The sequence below is a fragment of the Meleagris gallopavo genome, chromosome 1, assembly GCF_905368555.1.
Source record: "Meleagris gallopavo chromosome 1, MGAL_WU_HG_1.1, whole genome shotgun sequence".
NCBI classification, from domain to species: Eukaryota; Metazoa; Chordata; class Aves; order Galliformes; family Phasianidae; genus Meleagris; species Meleagris gallopavo.
The window spans coordinates 34,680,531-34,705,893 of NC_139404.1; the positions used below are offsets into that span (position 1 = coordinate 34,680,531).

The window sequence follows — 25,363 nt, forward strand, 5'->3', positions numbered from 1 at the left end:
TTGTATTTTATTTTTTAAAGAGGACAGTTAACAAAACTCAGATTACAGGTATCACAGAGAAGTAATGGGAGATAGGAGTTCTTGGCTTTTACGTACATTGAACTGTATGTAGAACATGGACAGAAGACTGACAAATTAACCCTGCCATAATGCATTGCAGTAACACTTCCATCTTAACAAAATTTTTTCCAGTTTTAGACATTACATTTTCCACTGTAAAACCATTATTTTACAGGAAAACTGACAGTTTTCATAAAAGTTGCTTCACAAGAAAATAAAGTCTCATTTTCAGTAGGAACCTTCTGACCAATTATAACTTAAGTATAAGTGTATCCCAAAGAATAAGCACAGAAGTCTTTGAGATGAAATAAAATATCTTGATTGGTTTGAAACAACTCTACTGGTAGGAAAATATTCCAGTGCAGAACATCTGGAAGATGTGGACAGTGATTTCTAACATAATCAAAGCTGAATATCATCCTGTTTGTAAGCCAACAGCTCATTTGTTGGGAGGCTGGCCCTTTGGGCACTGCAACCCTTCAGCTCGTGCAGCACTCATCTGCTCCAAATATGAACATACCTGGTTTAGTAAATTATTCTTTCTAAAGACTAGTTATTAGGAAACTTCTTGTCTTTCAGAAGTCCACTGACATTCCACCTGAACAGCTGTTCCACTAAATAGAGAAGTACCAACTTAACAGACTCTAACAATTTATCTTGTGTAACTCTAAAAGAAACAAAGCCAACAAAACCAATTTGACCTTTTTTATTTTAAGTAATACATGGACATTAATTGAGTAGAAAATCAAAATGTATACAAACTTGTACAAAATTCAAATTGTTACTGTACAAAATTTTCAAATTCAATAATATTAAAAATTGAAGCCAGCAAAGAAGAACCAAACCACTGAAAGAATTGGCTGCTAGCCATCCATTTCTTCTATTTCATGTTGACTTGTCTGCATCACATACAATGGAAAAACAAGCTATCAGCACAAATCACAAATATTTTTGCTCTGACAATTGTAACAGTATTCCAGTTTCCCATAAACAGGTAACTGGAAAGAGAGGTAATTAAAACATCAACATCAAGAAAATATTCTTCAGAGTTTACTTAAAGGTATCGATTACTCCTAAGTACCTGAGGTTGAACAATGCTGGGACAGACCACAGTTCAAATGGTTAAGGTTGCTTTTTCTAGAGAAGCTGACATTAAAACTAACTATGGATCTTGCCCACAAAACATCAGTACATCTGATAGGCTGCAGAACCGTATGCATTGACCTTTAATAGTCATTCTGGCCAAAAACAAAAAAAAAAACAAAAAAACGTGGGCAATCAACAAGCCCTGAAGCTTAGCATCCTTTTCTCAAATTTTTTTATGTGCCATGTCAGCTTTCTTAAGTAGTAATAAGGAGTTTTTGGTAACAGCTTAAAAGTAGTAAGTAGCAAAAGCAACGGATTTTGTTACAGCGCTGTATTGTACTCAAATTCATGAAGTAGCATAATGAAATGTACCACGGTTGCCTTTAAGATACCTGGTTAAAAAAATCAAGCAGCTGAGATGTTTTGTGAGTGATAATGCTGCCCCTGAATACTGCCCCAGGTCATACTGCCTCACTGCAGCAGAACATCTTGATAATAAAGACACAGGTTACACAAAAATAATTGTCTCAGTTTCAAGAGGTTGCATTAAAAAACAAACAAACAAACAACAAAAAAAAAAAACTCCATCTTCTGTAACATAATTCTCAAACATAAAGATCTGCATTTTCAACACTGGTTTAAATATTGAAATTTTAAATTGGGATGGCAAGTTCTAAAGAGGAACTGTAGTAGTAACAAGTAAAAGGATGCTACATGATATCTACAATTTTTAAAAATGTACAACCTATAAAAATAAATCATTTTACAGAACAATTTGTAGAAAACAGGTGAGAGAGATTATGTCTTGCCCCAGAAATCCTCCTTCCTCTTCTGAGCTCGTTCCAGTATCTGAGATGCAAGTGAGCTAGAGGCTGCTGAGCGAGCAGAAATCTGAGACAGCCTGTCATCTGGAGGAAGAGTAACAAGGGAAAAATAAAGAAAAATTAAATATGCATTTAAAACACAGTTACATTCATGGCAGGTTTGGAAAGCACAAACTCCAGAATTGAGATCTGCAGCCTCACCTGGGGAATTTTGACACCAATACCCAATTCTCCAAGGCATCTTTACATACAGTCTCCTTTGCAGGAGATCTCAACATCATCCCTCTGCCACTGATCTTTGTACAGACTCTTAAGAAAAACATACTCATGAAAGCAACTCACCACTTCAAGCAAACAGGACAACCCTAGAATGCTACAACTAAAATAGCAGATCCTACCCTGTCAAAATGTCCTTTTGTGCCAAAACTTATCTGTGTGCAACAAGCTGCTGAAAGCAATGTGTCTTCTGAAGAAAACAGGAAGTTTAACACAACAGTAAGCAAGCTTTACAAATGTACTTTTGAAAGGTCTTCTTTTTCAATACAAGATTCATTTCACACCCAACAGAACTTGTAAAATTAAGCAGCCTGGACCATGCTTCTCTGGCAAAGCATGACATTATATTCCTATAACAAAATTTTTAAAAGGTTGCCATAGCTCTGTAAAGATGCTCTCTACAAAAGAAAAAAAAATCTCAATTACATTAATTCTCTTGCAATGGATTAAAAAAATTGTAGCACTGCTTCTCAGCCCTGTCACCAGAAAACAACAAAGATTCCACAACTAACAGGCCGTTCTTTGTCAGAGTGCCAATAATTTTTCAGTGGCATTTGTTAATCTTTGAAATCCAGTGAAAACAGCCCATAACAGACTTAAACACTATGCATACAACTATATTCCCAAGTATGAGAAAACTGCTAACTGTACTTTTGCAATCAGGCACACCATTAGAGTAACTTCTGGGTTTGTACGCTGGTATTTGTTGATGTACATACAAAATATCTGGCACACTGCAACATTTCTGAAAGCTCGGACATCATTGCTCAGATCGTAGTAAAAGAAGTTAAAAAAACCAAAGGTATTTACAGCACTTAAACTGTGAACAGAAAAGCTTGTGGGAAGCTGCAGAGTACTATAGGATATTGCATGCTTTATGTAGATACACAGATGCTTGGCTGAACCATCTGCACAACCCACACATTTTCCAGCCAAATGCAATGACTAAAATAGAGAATCAGCCCGAACCTTGGTTAAAACCAAGGACAGAACCAACGTAAGGGGTATAAGAAAGAGTGCGTGTTTATTCTGGGGTATACTTATAAATAGCTTACTGTCAGATATAATCTCACTCTGCCCATGCTCTGAACCAAAGGCAGGTGATTGCAAGTAGCACAGCACCAAACCAGTGTACACCAAACGCCCTGCTATGAAATGATGTGAAGTGGCCCACACTATTGAAGCTACAGAGCCTTTGGTTGATTCATAATACTACAAGAGTTTATTTGGGGCTGCTCACAGAAGGGCCAACAAGATGCACTGGTGGCCCACACACATACCATCTGCTCCTCAGAGTAACTTTATAGTAAATGCAAAAAAAAGGCCGAAACAGCAATCAGAGTAGGAGGATGCCATAAGTATCCCTAATGCGAGGAGCAGAGGAATAGGTGTGAAAATCAGAGGAATAGGTGTGAAGTCAGATGAATCATTTTATGTGTGCCACATACTTGCTGGTAAAGTTTCAAGCCCATGTGGTACCTTTTAAGTTGCACACATAATTAGTGAAGCTGCAACCTGAGCTGTGATCATTTTGAAGTTTGCTGCCAACACAAAGATTTAAAAAAAAAATTGTGGGGAGGAAATGATTTAGGTATGGAATTGAGCAAGCTATATTAAGCAAACTGAACCGCAATGGTTTGTTTGATTTTCAGCTGTGTTCATAGTGTTTGTTTATGCTGGAACATAACTTCATGCTCTTACTTCACATTACTGGGATGAACATTTTTATTTTTCTTTCTGTGAAGCCAAGAGGTATTTATGCACTACCAGTATATTATAACTACCCATGTAACAAACCAGTATTAGACCTCCCACATTAGTGCAAAAGTTAAAGTCAGTCCGGATAACAGAGACATGATATGCAATAATATTTTGTGATGATAAATACCTTCATTGTTGTAGTTTCTTTCCTGAAGAGGTAGCTGGAAAGATCTCATTTTTGGATTCCCAATATTTCCTAAGAGCAAAAAGTCAAGTTGCTTTTTAGAATAATTTCTAAGTAGGCAAAGGATTTCATTTCAGAACATTTTAAAATGTCAGAATATTATTACTGTCATCAACATCAGTCTTCCAAATAACAAATATGCCCAAAACTCCATGAAACCCCTTTACTTGAGGCTGAGGTAAAATTTATTCCATTGTGTTCTCCTCACCTGTCTTTCATAGACACTGTAACAGTTACTTGGTGAGCAGCACTCCAGGTGCACAGATAGAACACAGCACCAGTTCTAACTCTTTGCAGGGAAATTCTCTGGATTCCACCAATCCACTTAACCTGACCAGTTCTTGCTCCATTCTAGAATGGAAATTTTACCTTAGTCCAACAAATCTTTATAACGCAAGGCCCAAGAATTGTGGGACTACTGTGATCAGCTATTGAAAGCCTTACCACAAGGGCAGTGTAAGCAGGTAAGCTTTATTCTGACTAAGGGGTAAAGGACTCTGCTTTATCAGATGTGACTTCAATAGTTGCTAAAAATCTCTGAAATGCTCCAGCACAAATTCCTCCTAAGCAAAGAATTTTCACTGAAGAGTCAAAAATACACTTTACATGATTTTCCTCAATACCCAATAACTTTTTAATAATTGTTTTGTTTTCTTTCCAACTTCTGTAGAAATAGTTAAGGAGCTTATTTCTCAGAAATTCATCTCCCCCACAATATAACGACATGCTCTAAAGGTCTTGTTCCATATCTCTGTTGGTTGCTCCAGCTGGATGGACTTACACATCACTGTAGCCTAACGATTAAATATTACAACTGTCTGTGGTAAACCAAATAGTTCTCGTAGTAAGTGGGTACTTACTGATATTAACAGAAGAGAATTAGACAACAAACCACAGAATAGAATTATATTAGTGGAATCTGAAACTAAAGTGGATAGATAGTCATGCACACCTTTCCTTCAGATCCTCAACAGGACTAAACATACTAGTATAATTTTTTGTTTATAAACTTTTCTTTTAAAGTTAGTAAGACAGCAAGCTCAGCACTCCCTTGGCCTGAATACTGCAAGGTAGCTATTTCCATCTTGTGACATTCTTTAACACAGCCAGTTAATAAACAATACGCACCATTATGCTGGAACTCAGGATCCTTGAGAGTCCCTTGAATACGAGGAGAGGGACACCAACAAGGCACAGGGTGGTTTTTGGTTGACTTCAGCACAGGAGGTGTAGAGGACTGCTCTTGATATGCTGAATTAATAGCAACTGTCTCACCAGAAACACCATTAGGATGCCACTGATCTTGCCTAAGTGGCAGAAGATCCACAGTTCCCAGCCCAGCAGGTGGAGAGGTAAGGAGTGAAACAGCTTTCACTTCTGCTTCAGGCTAGAACACAAAAGAGAAGGAATCACAGAATAGCTTGGGTTGGAAGAGACTCAAGGATCCTCAAGTTGCAAACAGAATTGGGGAAAAAAAAAAAAAAAAGCATTTCATGTATACTAACAGTCTTCCAATACAGTCTCTCACTATTTCATGTATACTAACAGCCTTCCAATACAGTCCCTCACATATGCAGCTAATGTTTTAAATGGGAAAATGAACAACTCCTGATTACTTTTTTTTGCCCATACATTTAGTAGAAATAACCAAAATGGAGCTCATCTAATCTCACTCCTTTGTTTGATAAAAAAATATGTTTTTTTTTTTTTAATTCAGACATCAGCCCTTTTAGGTCACAGATGCTGAAAATTTTACAATAGCAAATGACAACTCAAGAAAAAGAATTATTAAGTTATTATTCAGAATTGCTTTAGAAGCATATTCCTAAAAAGCATTACACTAAGTTCCTTTTCTCACTCACCTGGAAGGACTTTCTTTGTGAAGCCTCTCTTGCACCTTGCTTCGCTGAGGAAGGATCTGTTCCTAAACTTCTCATTCTCTGCCGTGAAGATGAAGACTTGAATTTAGGAGGAGACACTAGAACTGCACCCCCTATTGTAGTGGAGAAGATAAAAAATGCAAACTTGCTAAACTAATTCATACATATCTGTTTTTCTTTAGTTCTTGATTTTGTATTCAAAAGCCTCTATTACCAACAGCAGGGGTTGTGAGATCATGATGAGTTCTCTGGACTCGGCCAAGTGCTCTCAGCTTTGGGGTAGGAAGTCTGCCTCCAGGCTCCGAGGATACAGAAGAAGAATCTGACACAGCTGCAGGAGAATTCAGCAGGCAGGTATTTTCACTGCAAAAATGAGAAATTATTCCAGGATTAATTAAGGCGTTGGGCACCCTGCATTCAAACGTTTTGTTACTAATACATTCCTACAACGAAGGCAAGTCAGATAGGACCATAAAACACCAACATCCTGTAGCTAGAATATCTGTATGCAATGGGGAATCCTGAATTCCAGCCTCTGAGCCTCAGTTTCTGTTGTGCTGTTTTTTTTTTTTTCTTAATGTAACACATAAACAGTCTCAAGCTCCAAATTCAGGCTCCCTGTTTCCCACTATACTTTGAATACTTTGCTGTGCAGTAGCACAGAGCTCACCCAGAATAACTTTGAACCTGACTGCTAATAGTCACCTCAGAAGTCGGAATGTGGGTTTACCTTTTCAGTTAATGTTATGGAATCGAAGCCAAAATGTTTACAAAAGTTGCACAGTAGAAAGCCAGAGATGTCAATAACTACATATATTAAGGATCTTTCAACAGACAAATACAGTAATACACACTGTACTATGCACACAGAATTGACCTCTTTTTTTTCTAAATTCCCCTACATATCTTGTCTATTTGGGCTCACTGGTGATTTCTGGATGCTAGTAAATTCTTTTTTCCCAAGTCCTTTATCTTTGCCCATGAGTTTTCTTCAGAAAAAGCAGATACCTAAGAACAAGATTAGAACGGACTCCATCCTTTCAGCACTACATTGTCAATCTGAAGCAAACTGGGCTTTGATTTTCACTACACTTCGCTATTGTGCAATGAACAGACCCTTCTGATAGGTCTAGACTGCAAACTTTAAAGCTTTTGGAAAAATTCATTCCAATTTTTCACACTTCTACACAAATTATTACTTAAGTCTTGCAAGCTAGAAATCCAGTATTCCTAATGATGGATCCATTTCCATCATCCAACTCAGTGTTCTGAGGTTTCCTATCCATTATCAAACTATTAAAAACCAAACCAGAGTCACACTGAATTATACTCGCTTAAGCAAACCTGCTTTCAAAACAAAAATAACTTAATTTACACATTTCTGAGATGTTAGAGGAAAAAAATATATATGCCACAAGAATGTTCAGTTTTACCCTTCAACTTTGTTATCTTCATTTATACCCTTATTGTCTTTTTCTAAATTCTGTGTCACAACTGCAGCTTGCTCGTTTTCTTTTTCTTCTTCTTCTGTTGATTGTTGACTCTCTTTTTCTTCAGTGCCTTCTTGTTCACCCCAAACTAAACGTCTTTTGACTGGAACAGTTGGCACATCCGACAAGTCTTTCTTCTCAGTGTCATCCTGGTGAGACTCTTCTCTGGAGCCAGGTTGCTGCAGCACTTTTGGCTTTGGTGCTGTCTCCTTTTCAGAAACTCTAGGTAAAAAAGAAAGCACTGTTTTATACCACTGATTTGCATAACATATATGCATCTATATAGAGCACATTCATCCACTTCAGTCCTTCGTAATAAATACAGCTCAGATGCTAAAAAGTAGTAGAGTTAACATAATGTATATGTACTGAGACTTTAACTGATGATTAAACTATCTATTTTTAAACTAGACTGAAATCTCTCAACTACCACTTCAAAAAAATGGACTGTAAAATTAGTGCACTATTTCCAAACTGAAAAGAATAAAATTATCATAACACACTTCATTTGGATAATAGCTGTCTGTACATTTCAGTAAAATACTATTTCTGAATTTTCCTCGCAAAATATTTATTAATCTACCTGGTATTCAAAGAACGGATCATTCCAGCTTATAAACTGGAATCTCAGAAGTAAGAGAAGTAGGAGTCTAAGATTCAACTATGAGATTATTAATTAATCTCAACAAGAATAATGACAAAATCTGAGCGGGCAAAATATACTTCATATCACTCCAATTGAAAGAGGAAACATTACTTCAGTATGATTCAAAGATAAATTTCTCCATACTTGACAAGACTAAAATTGCCACACTAAATATGCATTTGTGGTTAACCATAAAGGAGTAACGTTTCTCTTCTTCTAGAAAACAGAACCATTCCTCATTTTAAATTGGAGCATGTATCAACCGATGCATCTGTGGAACAGTAAATGCCCACATCTGTTCCAGAAAATTTACATTTAGTCTAACAAGCAAGATCTCAAAGCGATGCTAAGGCAATCTAAAGCATTTTGCTCTGCGTTCAGAGCTGCAGAACAAAATGTAGGACTGACTACCTTACCCAGCAAGATCTAGTGCTCTGATGTCATTACTGATGCCTTCTTCTGAACTGGAACTTGAGGATACATCCCACAGACTGTTATTATCAGACAGGAGCTGGTTGAGATGGTATCGAGAGAAGTGTGTTCCCTCTATTCGTTGCCTGTAAGCCTTTGCTCTTGCTCGAAGTTCTCTCACCTGCACAGCAAGGCTACGTAAGCTGCATGCCAATTGAAAGTTCACTTACATATTACTACTAAGTACTTGCATTAGCTAATGGCAGCTAGAAGAGAAAGGCAAGTTACTCGTAACACAGTCACCCACAGAGCAAACACTGCATGCTGCAGTAAGTGCAACAAAAGAAAAGCAAGAACAACAGAAGTTTGTGTTTAGCAAGCATATTTGAGTCATTAAGCCAAAGCAAAATTATCAATTACTCATTCAGTGAGCACAAGAAATTATGCAGCAGCTATGAATAAGCTTAGTACGGGATTCTAGTTTTTCCATCAGTGTTCAGGCACAACACAGTGCTCCAAACTTTAGAACAAGAACTTAGATGCAACAAACCTCCATATACCACATGGAATTTAGGGAGTTTTGTGATGCCTAAAGAAAGGAATACAGAATTAATTCAAAATTCCTTAATTTTCTCTCAACACTATATTACCACTGTAAATTGATCAGAATCTAAGTAACAAACCAAGTACACAGCTCTATGCTGCCTCCCTGAGATTCAGTAAAAAGCTGTAAAACAAACACATCAACACTGCCATTACACCAGTTTTCACTGAGCTTGAGGGAACTACATTTCTAGGCCTTAACATGTAAAAATACATTTACTTTATATTAATTTGTATTTCAAATCAACAGACCTATATGCATGTGTAATACCAAGATCATAAACTGTGAACATTGCACCTGTCTCTTGCTACACTAATTGCATGTCATGACATGAGATCTCTTGGTACGATTGTATATAAGTCATAACATCAAAATCATTCCTTCTAGGCTAGCACTAACTATATGAATGAGATGTAAAACTGTTAAAATGTCAGCTTTGGTTTCAAAAGGTAAAAATTGCAAGCCCTCTCTTCAGATATGATACTGTTGAAATTATATTGGTTAAATACTGTTTGAACACTCCCTTTCTTCCATCTTTCAAACACAATTTAAAGAGCAAGAATACAAAACAGCAATAAAAGTTTACTTTTATTTTGAAATGATTCAGAGGAAGTTCTTGATATTGTAAGAATTATGCCTCACTACAAATGGTTCACAGGAACTATGCATTTTATCAAAAAGAAGGGAAGCAATACTAACGCTTCCTTTAGTACATTTTCTTTTATTTATTTGTTTATTTTAATTTCACAACAGGTTTAAAGTTCTTCCTGCAAGGAAGGGGAGTAAGCGGGCCAAATTCCACAAATCCCACTAAAAAGCAATTGGATGCAGAAGATGAATATCCACACAGCCTGCGCCAGCTAATATCCCAAAAGTTGACCCATTAAACTCCCAAAGAATAGCCCATTAAAAATATATACTTGTCATTTTACAAAGAGAATTTAAAGGTGCAAGTGATTTACTGGATTATTCACTTTCAATAGAAAAGGATAAATTAATTATGATAGCGACAACAGAAGGAATACAAAACCAGAGCACCAGGACACTGCAGGGGGAGGAAGAATACTATGTCTCCAATGAATTGTGAAGAAGTACAAAGGACAACCGACTCCTTCAGCGACTCAGCAGGCAGCGTTATCTCAGCAGGGCACTGGCCCCAGAGAGTCCTAATGTGATTATGAATTGTCCGCATTAATTTTTCAAAAGCATAATTCAAAGAGATCTTTTCATTCTACTGCTGAAAAGCAGCCCTTAATAATATATTACAGCGTAGCAGTTTAGCAATAATCACTACAGCTAAGGTCACACCAGGACTCTGTTGCATTCCTTGCCTGTTTGAGCTCAAAACTTCAGTCTATTTTTTGGACCCAAAGTTAATTCTCAACTGGGAAAGCAGACTGAAGCAGCCAGAGCTCATCAATAATCACACTGCAGAGAAATGTTTTGTAGGCACCTTCAGCAGGGATGAGCCTCGAAGAGCAATTAGAGATAATGGTTAAGATGGAGCTCTGCAGAACAGTCCTTTCAGTGCATTAGTATGGGAGTGGGTACGGAATCATTCAGAAACCAAAGCAACTGTTAAGAAACTGGTAGGGTAGCCTGTGCTGTGAATAACCAAAGTACTTCTGCTGCCTTCAGTAAAAGTGATTCGCTTAGCAGTTTTTCCAAGTTTTACATTCCTGGAACAGCCTGCAGTAATATGCTTCTCAAACAGCTAAATTCTTTCCTGCGTCTCAACAGTGAAGGAAATATTTTATTCAGTTCTACTAATTCAGACATGCTGGATTTCATCCTGTAATGAACTCATTCAAAGGAATTAAAAATAATAATAATAATAAAGCATGGCAAAGGATCTACCAGAACTTTTCTTCTTGTATTAATAGAGGTTTTAATAATTAACCTTGGTTTTCTCCCAGCCTATCTGTACAACCAGAAAATTCCAAGCTTTAAGCTTGTTGTTTGCTTCCACTGTGCCGAAAAAACCCTTCTTTTTGAGAGTGACAGACCCAGGAGATTTATATAGAAATGCTAACAAGGCAGTAACAATTTAAAAAAAAAAAAAAAGATTACATAGAAAATCCCACCAAGTAACACATTTGCACAAGCTAAACACTGTTGTTTGTCTCCCAGACAAACTAGTGTGATATGCCCACACCCACGTGAATCAAAGTGTAACAGAGGAAAAATTCAGGTAATTCCAATTCTAAAAGTCTCTGCTATATGAAGTCATACTGAGATGTAATGTAGGTATGCATATATAAAAAATGTCTACATTATATCTACTTGTAATCAATAAAGCATTTGTTATTATCATCTTAAACTTTGGTTCTTCCAGCTACCCAGCACAACTCCTTCACTTAGAAGGTCACAAAAATCCAAATTCTTCATGTGGTGACTGTTTTCCTGTATTTCTTGTCAGCAAGAAAATCTCCATCAACAAGTCAGATACATCCAAAACACACATCCTTAAATGTGTGAAATTCTTCATTTCCAGCGCACTCTAATTAAATGTTATGTATTTATATATAAAAAGGATCCTGCCTGGTAGAGCATAACACCCAAAGCTGGTAACAGCTCCACTTTCAAAAATTACTGACACAACATCCAGTCTCCAGACAAAAGCCCTAGATGCCAGAAAAATTATATATTATACAGAAACATCCTGCATGCTGCTTTACAGTCAGGCTGCATGCAGGAGCTTGGCTTATTCTACAGCCTTAGTGATGGTTAGTGTTAATCTAACACACACATCAGTGTTCATCAAAATTAAAATATTTCCTGGTTTTAGTTCTCCAACATCTTACACGGCTGTTTTTGCATAATGGATTATCTGATGACATACATAATAACTGCTTCTCATTAAATATTCAATATATATAAATTTTTTGCCTAAGAAGAAATGACTTGCTTGATCAAGTCTAGTAAGACAACATGGAATTGAAAGCTACCACACTATTGCTTTTTCTAGAGAATGCTACTTGCTAAAGCTCAAAGCCCAACACTCCAGAGTGATTCCCTCCAATTCTGCCTTCCGTGTCAGCTTGGTCCTTACAAGACAATTCACATTTTACAAGTATTTTCCATATATTTAGCAGCACATCGTATCTCAAGAAGACTCCCTCTATCAGATAAGAAAAGCTTAAGTCAATTTACTGAAATCTGACAGTTGCAGAACTAGCTCTAACAGTTTCTTACATACTGCTAAAGGTTTTGTGAGGAGTGGCTGAGGGAGCTGGGACTGTTCAGTCTGGAGAAGAGGAGGCTCTGGGGAGACCCTACCACTCTCCACAACTGACTGAAAGGAGGCTGTGGCGAGGTGGGGGTTGGTGTCCTCTCCCAGGTAACAGTGAGAGAATGAGAAGTAATGGCCTTAAGTCGTGCCAGAAGAGGTTCAGGTTGGATATCAGGAAAAATGTCTTCTCAGAAAGGGCAGTGAGACATTGGCACAGGCTGCCCAGGGAGGTGATGGAGTCACTGTCCCTGGAGGTGTTCAAGAAATGTGGAGACATAGCACTGAGGAACGTGGTTAGTGGGCATGGCAGCGATGGGTTGGTGGTTGGATGAGGTGATCTTAATGGTCTTTTCCAACCTTAATGACTTTATTCTGTTCTATATTCAGTAAAACTGCTAAGAAATACTATGCTCCTGAAGCTGCTGAGCATTTTCAGACTGTCAAATGAGTTACCATGGGGTATAATACTGATTGTAGTTGCTGAATTAACTAAAAGAAAATACTTAGATACAGTGAAACTTGCCAGAGAAATTTGTATTTTATATTGCATATGACTGAATTTAGCCAACTGCTTTGAATAAATTCATCTTGGCAGGCGACAGAGTTCAACTGTCAAACAGACACAGGCTGATATATGTATTGATCTTTTCTTTTTATTCTCTTGAAAACTGCTACCACCTAATTCAACATTTTTTAAAATTCTGCTAGGTTGAACATCTGCAATTATCAGTTGAAAAGGCCCTGTTCTGAGCGATTCTGATTTGTAAGGGAAACATTTTCTCCTGTCCTTTCCACATCATGTTAATTAATTTATTCTTTAAATCACACTGTCACTTATTTTTTCTTACTACTGTCTTGCTCAGAATCTAACCTTCTTTGCAGTCACCTGGGGGAGCTTGAGTTGTTAGCATTACAATGTCAAACCACAGTTCTTTTACATACAAAAAGCATACTACAAACCATACTCAGGCCTCTGATTTTTTTTAAAAACACTCACCTGATTGGGAACTTTATTCCTAATACGAGACCAAGCTCCATCTTTGTAGAAATACTGGGCTGGGGACAAAAATTTTGACCTGTATTCAGTGTTCATCTTCCTAAGACATCAAAAATAAAGAGGAGAAAATAGAAAGAATTATCCTCAATATCCAGAAGATGTCTTTTTATAAGTTCCATCAACAATAAAAAGCATTCTTGCACTTAAATCCCAGGGCTCAGATGTGAAAACTCTTTTGAAACATAGTTCAACGCAACCAAGAAAGACATGAGAAGTTCCTTCAGTTGGCAGTTATTCCTGATTTGTTTTTCCTACCAGCACTTCTGTCCTCTCAGCAAATCAGCAGAACACAATAACACACACACAAGGCTCAGTTACTTTGATATAAAATGAAATACCTTGCTTTACATCATAGATGAAGGTGCATTTAAGTAAAATGCCTGGTTTGGCACTAACACAGCCAGGATACTTCCTTCTATGAATGCTGCTGTAAAGGCAAAACACTGCATATGAGTGGGGTGTGCTTTTGAAGCAGCTCCATCTGACTACCAGAACAATGTTCAGTATTAATTCATCTATTTCTTCCTGTTTGGGATTTTCAGAAGCATTCAGTGTTCCTAAAGACAGTCATTTTCCTTTCTGACACACACACAGAGAAAAATGAGCATCATCTAACCTAAAGCAATACTAGCAGTCCTTTAACCACTGAACTGTGGATTGATTAGCTCAAATCTCAAGTTTTTTTTCTTTCTAATCTTGCTTTAGAACATTGCTAACTTTATTTTCATATACTCAATATCAAGTGAATAAGAACTTTTTTCAGTCCTTCAGAAATAGGTCACAGATCATCAGAGAATAAAATGCACCTTGTGAAAATAAAAGTATCAGGGGAAAAAAAATATATACAGAACTTCTTTCTGTACGTCTCCTTTTTGTAACTCACAGAATTTCTTGTTTTATTCACAAAACTAATTGATTAGCTCAAAAACACATTGATGCTGTGCCTTAGTCCCAGTAGTTCTGTATCACAGGCAGGTCACGCAACGCAGGTTGCATACAAAATGCAAGTCTTGTCTGCATGCTGAGAACTTGCACATTTTCCACAATTGTTTGCCCAGTCATTCTTTTGGAAACTTGTGTTTTGTTTTACCACACTGAAAGCGTAAGAGGCAGAAATCTGTCTTTAAATGGGCAGAGAATGATCAAGAATTTTTCACAGAATTTTACACTTAAGAAAAGTCAACTAAATGATCTAAAATTTCAAGGAACCACAAAATCCAAAGAATTTAAGGTTTCAACTGCATTATATCCACATGCTTTTTCACAAAGTGATATTACCCCACAGTATCTGTAGTGATCATTTTGCCCACCTCCAACCTAATGTTTTGACATTGCCAGAAAATTATACGAATGAAAGCAATCACAGGGAGATACATGAAGCACGAGGATAGAATAGATTTCTGCATTTTCAAACTTGCATCCATTCCGGGCTTTTATTTCTCTGATAGATCTCAAATGCATGGAAAATGGAAATAGGATTTCTGTTTTTACAGTGAAGGCATGTGACAGAAGAAAAAGATGCTTAGATATCTCTCAGCAATATCCAACACTGTTTACTTCCAGTGCTTGTCACATCACCCGGTACAGGACAAATTTCTTTATTGCCTTTTACTTCATGTGTTTACTTGCACTCCTCTATGGGACAGATGGTGGTATGGAACAGAAAAAGAAGACATCAAGTACAATCAAAACAGTTTTAAGGCGTGTAGAGCAAGCACAAGAGAGCTGTTTGCAAGCTGACTACAACTTCCAAAGCACTCACTGAAAGCGCAGTAGCAGCACTACAGCCATTTAATTTCACTCATGTTAAATTTATTTATAATCGTATTATTCTTGTACCAGGAGGCTTAACTGAAGCACCGTGTTTAAAAGCATTCCACTTCCACCGCCTGGAGAAAAAGATGCAAATTCACACCAGGATTTTATGTACCACAGGAAGCTCAGCCCCAGTGCTGCAGGGGAAAGACACCACATTTGATCTTGTGACAACAGAATTGCACAGTTAAAGGTCATCATCCACCATTCTAAACAGGCAGTTGCACACCTACTCACAAGGCAGGTTTTCTCATTTTATACATACCCACGATTTGTATGTAAAGAAAGGGGCTTTTGACTGATATGCTGCTTATTTTTTCGTTTAGGATGTTTCTGCTCTGATTTCCCTTGTTTTGATGCATCTTCTGCTGGCTTTTGTAACAGTTCTTCCCTCTTAGTCTGAGGCAAAGATAATTTTAAAAATAGTGTATTAGCTAACAAACTGAAAACCCTCCTATACCTCTGACACCAAACTTTTGCAAACAGTTGATTGTTATTTTAAAATATTAACTGTTTTACATATTTAAAAGAAGATAGCATATTACATTCCTCTGTTAACACCAAAATAAATCACTAGAATGCTAAAGCTACGATTCTGAGTGCAACATTCTCTTAATTACACGATGTATTTTGCACACGTCACAAAATGAATTTAACATGAAACAGAAATAAAAAGAGTAGCATACCTCTGCATTCAAACTGCAGTTAACATGTGAATTTCTGGAATGTATAATTTAAATAAATAACTCAATGATGCTCTCAGTCTTATAGTGAAGCAATGGAAACCATTTTATAATAAACAAAAATGAGAACTTTTCATTTGCTGCCATTTTTTGGAAGGGTCAGACCGATTCGTTCAGCTTTCACAGCAAAGACTTTTTTCTTCCTGCTTATGTTACGCCCTTGGAAATCTCAAGTATTCTTTCTGATTCTACTGGAGATCTTTACAGAAATTCTTCAAATTCAAGAAAACCCGAATGAAAAGAAAGGGGAAAAAAAACCCAAAAGCATCACAAAATCTCTTTTTTTTTCCTCTAAGATATTCATCAAAGAGAATACGTGGGTATAAACCAAGTGCTTTGAGCACTTTTGCCAAACATCATCCCCTCGTGTCTTCTATTCTTTTTCTGACACTTTCACTTTATCAGTTCTCCAGGGAAAACAAAACTTGAATTTCCGATACTAGAAGCAAAGAAACACTTCCTGAAATCTTCCTGCCCTTCAGGCTGTCTTCACATCTGCTACAAGAGGCAAAAGAGCACATAATGTCTGTCCCTCTCAAATGAGATTTAAAGCACCAGAAAAGCCTAGGTTCTAAATGATAAAGCCTCCAAGCTGACAATCATCTTTAAGTACCTCAAGAGTACCAACAACTTAAACTGAGCCAAGGCACTCCATGTCAAACACATTTTGCTTGGCAACAGTCCTAGTGAGCATTTTGTTTTACAAAGACTCTCTTTTATTGAGGTCACAGATGTGTGCTGAAGAGACTCACAGGTGGCCCTTCTACCTGATACATAACGTCCCATTACAGCCCTCTATTTGCCTTTCAACTCACAATCAAAGAATCACTGAATCGCTTGGGTTGGAAGGGATCTCAAAGATCACCAAGCTCCAACTCCCCTGCCACAGGCAGGGCCACCAACCTTCAGATCTGGTATTAGACCAGGCTGCCCAGTGCTCCATCTGACCTGGCCTTGAACACCTCCAGGGACGAAGCATCCACAGCCAGCTGTGGGCAGCCTGTGCCAGCACCTCACCACTCTCTGCATATCTCTGGAAAGAACTTCCCGACATTCAAAAAGATGGTAGCAAAGATAAACGAATGATAACTCTTCCTCCATCTTCCTTTACACTACAGCTGTTATCTAAAAGTTCCACCTGTGTTTACACATTATTTCTTTGTTTTTAATCCACACACTATCTGATCTACCCCAAAAGTCCCAGATCTTCTCCCACTCAGCCCTGCTGAAAACTAAGAGACTACACTGGTAGCAGCGAGAGAATGAACAGGAGAATTAGAAAGTTTCAATTTAAAAAAATTTTTTTTTTTTTAAATCATAATCAAATTAAGGTGGCAGTTCAAGGAGGAAAAAAAAAAAAAAAAAGGAATTTGTAAACAGAACAAATGAATTACAGAAACTGCTACTGCAAAGAGAGCTGTACCAGTGTTACTCCCAGTCCTCCACAGCAAAATCACTATTGACTGAGACCACAGTCATTAACAACAGCTATAAAATGTAACTTTAGAAAATGTTTTAAAACCCATTCCCATATTACTGAAAAGAACTATCAAAACTATTAAAGAATATGTATGTCTTTCTTTTAGGGAAATATTTATTTGCTCACAAACCAGAAATTCTTTCTCTTCTGTAGATTTCTCTTGAGGACCCTTAGCAGCAGGAGAACCTTTAAAATTTCTCACATTTTCAGTTTCAGAAGTAATTGCAGGAGATTTAAATGGAGGTACAGGTTTACTCACATTGTAAAGAGCCTTCAGGAGAGGGGAAAAAAAACAGTAATATCAGCATTGTGATTTGCTTCAACTTAAGCTAAATTTTCAAAATCAGTTAACCAATTCACACAAATGTACTCACAAATCAGCAGAGAGGCAGCCATGCTTAAATATACAACGTGTGCAGACTAACTTCTAGGACAAACTGAAGAGAAATTCATTTTCAAAAACATACATACATCTCCATACAGGAGATGGAATCAGGTTAGGTTAGACCTGTGCTCAAATACTATTCTTACTGAACTCCACTAACAGAAGTTAACAGAAGTTATTTTCATTTGGGAAAGCAGTGGGGGAATGTTGCAGTTCAGACTTTTATAAAGGATCTTTTCTTTTTCAAATAGAAATGCCAGAGAACTTCCTAGGAGTCCTGAGTACATGCTCTGTCCTAAGTAACAACCATTCTTCAGTTTAGAACTGGACGCTTAGGGCTTGGTGGTTTTATCTAGGCAGTTTTCCAACCACTACTGCATTTATTGTAAGGCAAGGTACAGAGTTGGCCCAATGCGTCTTCTGGCGTCGTTTCTCCACAGGGTGATGAGAGTTAAAAGATGATGCCACATGTCACATGTGGCACACATTTTCCTCAGCTTTACTATGTGTGTATAGGTCAGACTTCTAACCTAACTTGGATAACTTGGTCATTTCCACAGAACTTTCTTCGAGAGATAATACTGTCATTATTCAATATCCAGGTGTGCTTTCCATCATCTCAACAGCAGTCAGAAGAAAAACAGATTGTTAATACTTTCATTTTTAATCATGACATTGTAGCCTTAAGCTCAGAAGCTGCAGTTACATATATTTAGATTTTCTCTATTTATCTAAGCATTTACAGTACTTACAAACTTATTCTTAGGGTTTCCTATTCTCTATAATCTGCGTGGAAAAAAGTTTGCTATTTTAGTTTTTACGTTCTTTCCTCTGAAATAGCACAGTATTCACAAGCATCAAACTGACATTCTGGGACCAGACTCTTCCTCAACCAGTAAATACTATTCCCATGCTTATCAGTGAATTTTCCTCACGAGGGACTGCTGAGAAACAGATATCTCAAAGCATGCCCACCTGCTTGGCACCGCAACAAGAAAAAGACAGGAACGGGTTTTGGAGGAATTATTCTCTAGTTATCATTAATTGCCTTTGAAAGCTGCTACTAAGCAAATCTGCAACCTGTAGATAAGACCAGAGATAGCACTATCTGTAGTAATCCTATTAATGCATATGCTTCTTGTGAGGAAACAGAAGACAGGATAGAAATTCTCTTTTTCAGCAAAGTTTAAAAATCCAAATTCTGCAGGAGAGCCTACACTGTAAGAGGGCCAACAGACAGACTGGATCTCCACAGTTCTGACCTCAGTAACAATACACAGAAAACCCAAAGCAGTCTTGCACTCAGAATTATTCTTTATGGCCAGATAAGAAATAGCAGTATTTCCAATCCTACAAAGTCCTACAAAACGGATGAGGTGCATCGAAACGCCACGAGGGTCTTTTATAATCAGGAGATTCTACTTCTAAATATAAGCAGTTCTCCTGAAAGAAAACTACAGCTGAGTTACTACAGAGTTGCCTTTTGGGGCCTAGGAGCATATGTGCACAGAGACTGAGAGTAAGAAACTGTGGTAACCCATAAAAGATCATGAGAATAAATACTGAAACCTGCATGATTTCAGTGGCAAGACGTTATTATAACATAGAACACCTGAACATTCCTATGCTGACTAGCTATATACTAAACATAAAAATTATGAAAATAAAAAGTAATACTTAGAGCACCTAAAGTTAATTCATGAAAATTGAAGAAAATGGTCTTTGAAAGAGCTGAATATAACCAGGAAGGAGATGATCAAGTAGTAGACCTGGCTACAATGAAGAATCATGGGGAAACATATCTAACCATATTGCACATCTGTATATGATAAAGGAGGTGAAAAAAAATATACATAAAGCATGCCAGTTTATGAAAGGAAAGAGGAAGAAGAAAGAGGGAGAAGAAAAAAGGAAAGAGGGGAAAATAAGCAATTTTCCTTATAACATGAAAGAAATTATTCATCTACTTTTTGAAACTTTTTCGAGTTACCTGTTCAGCTGCAAGTATTGGTGACTTTTCCTGAGGACTCTTCCAAACAAACTGACTTTGATATTCAGAATTTCTAGGGAAAGTACTTAAACGGGGAATATTCATGCCTGTTTTCCTCTGAAGGACTCTGTGAAGCTGACAACATAAAAAAGCAGAAAATTGTATACACCAACTGCTCCCTTTCCTACCATGTTTTCCAAGTCAGAAATCTTTTCAGTGCACATCTTGAAACCAATTTCTGTTGTTATTATATGAATTAACGAATGCAAACTACATTCTCTCATTTTAGTGAACAATTCCAAAAAGTCTGTAAGTCATTGGCTAAGTCCTTGTTTAACTGAAATCAATCCAAACTGCACGTGAACGGAAGAAGCCCTATTGATCTACATAGAACCAAAATCTGGTCTCAAAAGTAGTTCTCCCAACAGAGAAGCTAGAATACAGGAACATCAAAATACAGAAGTAAGGAGAGTTAAACAACAGAGGCTGGTGTTAAAGTGTATTAAATTACTGTAAATATCAGATGAGTAATTTTTATATCGGTCGATTAAAAAAAGTCTTCTCTTACCCCATTGTTCACCTTTTCTGCTTCTTTTTTTGGAGGTACAAACGCTTCCTTTTGATTGGGTGGAGCTACTGGTGGTGATTTCTTCATACTACTTTCTGCAAGGGCAAGAGCAGTTTCGACTCCAGAAGCTGAAGAATGTGATGGAACTTTTGGGGGGAGCCTTGGTCCTTCTGGTGTTTCAGCGTTTTTCTGATTCACATCATTACCGTGGTCTGCATGTGACTCTGCAGTCTTGAGAGCCTCTGTTTCAACTGGGTCATCTAGATCACAATCCCCTGTCCATTCGAATGACTTTGAAATCTGTGGGTTATGGTAAGGTACTCTTCTCTTTGAAATGAAGTTTGGCTCTCTTGTGATTCCTTAAAAAACAACATACTAAGTTTAACGTAAGACATAATCTTGAATATATAATATTACTGTATTACAAGAAGAAACTGGAAGTTTATCATCCAGTAGAGAAAAACTATTTTCTTTGAGCAACAAGAGCCTATGAATTACGGGCACAACTGTAAAATCATGGCTTCTTTCACATCTGTAAATGCCTTTCCTTTCCACTAAAGAGGGACCGTAACGTGGCACTCCAGGACCACAAGGATAAAACCTATAAATAAAATACAACCAACAATCTTCTCCAAGTTGATTCTGAGAATAGAAAAACAGAGGTGATGGTTAATGCAGATACAGAATGACCAGTCTGCAGCAATGAAGTATCTCACAAGCATTTCTACCTACACCAGCATTACATACCTGCTAGGCAGGTACTCACAGTGCAGGGACCATGACAGACCCTTAATACAACCGTAGACTATTAAAGAAGAGATACCTGAGTTCATTTCCATCCTTAAACATCTTGCAGGGTTGACTTAAAATTTTTATCTCAGACCGCTGGTAACTTTTTACAGCACAAACATAAAGTAGTTTTCAAAATTCTAAAAACATCACATAGAAAGACAAGGTATCAAGTTACTTTAAAGTTTCTGACTTTTACGCATGCAGATGAAAATAAAAATACCCTGACATTTTAGGACAAAGATTGAATGGCTGAACTCATTTAAAGCAGGAAATGGCAATCCAGCTGTGAAGTGTGAAACTATAGTGGAAAAATAATTGGAGGATTATAACTGGTTGAAAGAAACAGTTTCTTGGAGGGAGTGAAACTCCTGTTTTATGGAAAATAAATAAATAAATAAATGAAAATCAGAATAAAACCAGACAATAGCCTGCAGTGAGAAGTATACAAAACGTCCAACAGGATACAAATGTTCAACAGGACATTCTATCCAATTCTGCCCAACTTCCAACTGCACACAGGTACTTGGAAATAAGTCCAGTGGAGAAACGCTGGAAAAGTTGCAAGAAAAAAACCTCAGAGCATCTGCACCTATTTTTCTGGTAGTGTTCCAAGTTATTCTTAAAACTGTCAACTATGCATTTCAACAAAAACAGCAAATGAATTAAGAGCAATCTGCACAGATGGTAAAGTCCTACAAGGTGTCAAGAGAGACATTCAAAGATGCACACTGTTAAGTGGCCAGAAAAAAGGTGGGAGTAAAAATGAATCAAAAAATGTAAGAAAACTAAAGGAGGAGAAACTGCTGTATTGCTAACTCATAACTTTATTGTTAAGGCTTGTAATATTTGCAATAAGTATAAAGTTTCACCAGCCCACACGACTGGAGGTGATTCACAACTTACAGTTTTCAATAGAGGTTAATGAATTTAAATGTTCTCACATTTCAAGATTTGTGGAAATTGCTCTCTTAAATACAGGTACCCATGCATACAACCAGGTGTTAAGGAAAACAAGGCTAAAGAAATACATATTCTGCAGTAAGTGGAAAAAAGTAGTTTTATACATAAAATAAATTTTTTTGCAAAGTTAGTTATTGGAATGCCTAGTACCTCAGTCAAAAAAAACCTGTACATCCAGCAGCTAGTTCTTAATTACTAGGTCATAATTTAGAGCACTTACCATAACACAAAATGAATACACTGGAATCTAATTACACATACTGCATAGCACAGCCACACTGAATTGCACAACTTTGTTTATTTTGTGATTTTGCTGCTCCTTTTCAAAGCACTGCAGTTGTGGTCACTCTACAGATCACTCCTATTCCTCTACTCTCTATGGGTCTTTCAACTCAGATACAATTTCATTTGTTTCCTACGTTCCAATCCCACATTTTCCTGCCATAATAGCATCTGTGTATAAGGCTGAATCCTAGACTCTAGCATCACAAGCTTCGTCCTTCGATACCCATCTTTTTTTTATTCTCCCACTTAGCAGCCCTGGGAGCCTTCCTAACAGTTTTAATTTATATTTAACTTTGACCCAAGTTAGTCTCTTCTTTAATACAAAGTTTTACTTGCTGTTTTTGTGCACCACAGGTAACCCAGTGCCTCCTTCTACACACTCTGTATGGGCTAATGCATTTGTGCTTCACACTTGGGATTTAGTTGATGATGCCACATGTCAGAAACCACGTTTTTCTGGTTTTATGTAAGTAGCACTAGCACTAAAACCATTCAAAAAACATATTCCACTTTATGTTAATTAAGAATATACTTTTAATTCAGTAAAGTGTCCAAACTGTGTTCATACATTCGAAGGGGAACCTCTCTGAACCCCTTGCAGCTGTGGTTTACAATCACAGTACTGCAGGGTTGGAAGTAACTTCTGGAGATCATCCAGTCCAACGCTCTGCTAGAGCAGGTTCCCTAGACTGGGTTACCCAGGAAAGTGTCCAGGCACTCCAAAGGAGACTCCACAGCCCCTCTAGGCAGCCTGTTCCAGTGCTCTGACACCTTGAAAGTTCTCATGTTCAGACAGAAATTCCTGCGTTCCATTTTGTGCCCATTGCCCCCTGTCTTGCTGTTGGGCACCGCTGAAAAAAAGTGTGACCCCATCACTTGACTCCTACCCTTCAGATATTTATAAGCACTGATAAGTTCCCCCTTACTCGTTCTCCTCTCCGGGCTGAACAGCCCCAGGTCTCTCAGTCTTTTCTTCATAAGGGAGATGGATGCTCCAGGCCTATCATCATCTCTGTGACTCTCCACTGGACTCTCTCAAGAAGTTCCCTGTCCTTCTTGTACTAGGGAGTTCAGAACTGGACACAGGACTCCACATAACATCAAGGAGGCAGTTTGGAGGTGCTTACCCAACTGATCCGACCGCAGGCCTGCCCACGGGGACTTCTGCTCTTGGGATGGGAGACACAGCTCGGGGGTTTTCCACCTGAAGTTTCTCTTATATTCGCTCAAGCCCTGCAGCAAAGAGAGATGCCTGTCAAGCAACTGACGGCTGTCCAGCTCCTCTGCACCTACAGGTAACTCATCGCCAAGGGGAAATACAGAAGGCCACTGCAGGAGTCACTTAAACTCAGAAGGCGCTCTTCATCCTCAAAACCAAATCCCATCCAAGGCATAAACCAACGTATTACTCTCCAAATAGCAGAAAAAAAAAAAAAAAGAAAAAAAAAAGTAAAAAAGAGCACACAAAATATTTAAACGGAGCTTTAAAAGACCTCTTCCGTGAGCACGACTGAGCTCTGTCTCCCTGTACGAGCTCCTTAGCACAAGGGTCTCCCACCCCCGTAAAGCCAGCGGCACTCGCGATCAGCTGCTGCCGCGCTCCCCGCCGGGCCGGAACCGCTGCCGCCGCCTCCACCCGCCCAACGCCCCTCCGGCCCGGCTCGGTTCAGTTCAGCCCGGCCAACCCGCACTCCCTGCCGGGCCCCGGGGCCTCACCCTGAAGCGCACCGGCATGGTGGCCCGCAGGGCGCAGGCCCGCGGCCCTCAGCACCGCCGTTCCCTTGGCAAAGCCGCCGGCCCGAACGAGCCTGCGCGGCGCTGCGAAGCGGGGCGGGCCGCCCGCCTCCCTTACAGCGCTGACGCGGGGCCATGTTCGCCGCGTTCTTAGCAGGCTGCCTTCGCTGCCCCCTCAGCCAGGCTCCTCATCCGCCTCCTCGGGCTGGTCCTCCCGCGGGGACCCTCAGTCCCTGTTAGAGTGCATGGAGTTAAAAAAAAAAACAGAGAGGGTGTTAAAAAAAAAAAAATTATGATTTATTTATTGATCAAACTTGAGATTCTTGGGTTCACTGAATAAACCAGTTGCTGTGTTATTGCAGTGACTTATTTGTGATGTTTGCTCGGGTCTAGCTCAGTACGTTTTCTGTAGTAACACAGAGTTGTTACAGACCATGCAAAGACAGCTGGCGTTCTCCTTGTTCAGTACACAGATTCCGGGTTTGCCAGAAATGTTTCTTCTTTGATATGTGGGGAAACGTGGCCAAACATAATTTCAGTGTATTTTTGGAGTGTTTTGCAATTAGCCAAACGGTAATATTTATAGATGGTTTGGGGCTGTCTGTTTTCAGAGATTGATTCTGTAATGCAAATCCATAACATGACACCACACCATCCTGAAATACTGGGTATTATATTTCTTAACTACGTCCTCTCTATTTTCGTAAGATAAAGCAAAATAAATTATCCTGAATCAGTGAAATACATATTCCTCTGTATGCACTGATTGCCTTAAATTGTATTTTAACTCTCCTCCTTTCAGCTAAGAATTGTCACTACCTGACGTGAAGGAAGCACCTCAATAAATACGTTGGGATCCTTACCTGATGCTCCTTAACACTGCTGATGCAGTGACGCTTTTAATTCAGTGCATATACATTAATTAATTCACAATTGTTCGAGGTTATGTAATGTAAGAATGCTAAAATGCTTAAGCAGGTAAGAATATTTTCATATGTGCTGAATAAATAATGCAATCATCAAAATGAATCCATGTGTAGAAAAAGTCACAACATATTCACGAACTTATGGCACAGAAAAGAAGGAAAATATTGTGTCCC

General features: G+C 38.3%; 1 protein-coding gene across 4 annotated transcripts; it reads right to left on the reverse strand.

Moving 5' to 3' along the window:
• Positions 1 to 750: 750 nt before the first annotated feature.
• On the reverse strand, positions 751 to 24,400 carry SAXO6 (stabilizer of axonemal microtubules 6). 4 transcript variants are annotated; one of them, XM_085220892.1, is made up of 15 exons: positions 24,258 to 24,400; positions 23,657 to 23,762; positions 20,493 to 20,851; positions 19,925 to 20,059; positions 17,680 to 17,820; positions 15,592 to 15,725; positions 13,452 to 13,551; positions 9,169 to 9,207; positions 8,624 to 8,799; positions 7,505 to 7,783; positions 6,286 to 6,434; positions 6,054 to 6,184; positions 5,320 to 5,578; positions 4,135 to 4,203; positions 751 to 2,054 (listed from the first exon to the last, which is right to left on the reverse strand). In XM_085220892.1, the coding sequence occupies exons 1-15, from the start codon at positions 24,261 to 24,263 to the stop codon at positions 1,945 to 1,947; spliced, it is 2,193 nt and encodes a 730-aa protein (XP_085077018.1). In that variant the 5' UTR covers positions 24,264 to 24,400; the 3' UTR covers positions 751 to 1,944. The 4 variants fall into 4 exon arrangements, with proteins under 4 accessions (XP_085077018.1, XP_085077010.1, XP_085077029.1 ...); XM_085220884.1 differs by having other exon boundaries at positions 24,246 to 24,395; XM_085220903.1 differs by lacking the exon at positions 17,680 to 17,820 and having other exon boundaries at positions 24,246 to 24,395.
• Between the last annotated feature and the right edge of the window lie 963 nt (positions 24,401 to 25,363).

Coding starts and splice junctions, on each gene's coding strand:
- SAXO6 (XM_085220884.1), bottom strand. Junction 20,852..23,656: donor CCTGCGGTCGGATCAGTTGG/GTAAGCACCTCC, acceptor TTGTTTTTTAAG/GAATCACAAGAGAGCCAAAC. Junction 7,784..8,623: donor AGAGCACTAGATCTTGCTGG/GTAAGGTAGTCA, acceptor TTTTTTACCTAG/AGTTTCTGAAAAGGAGACAG.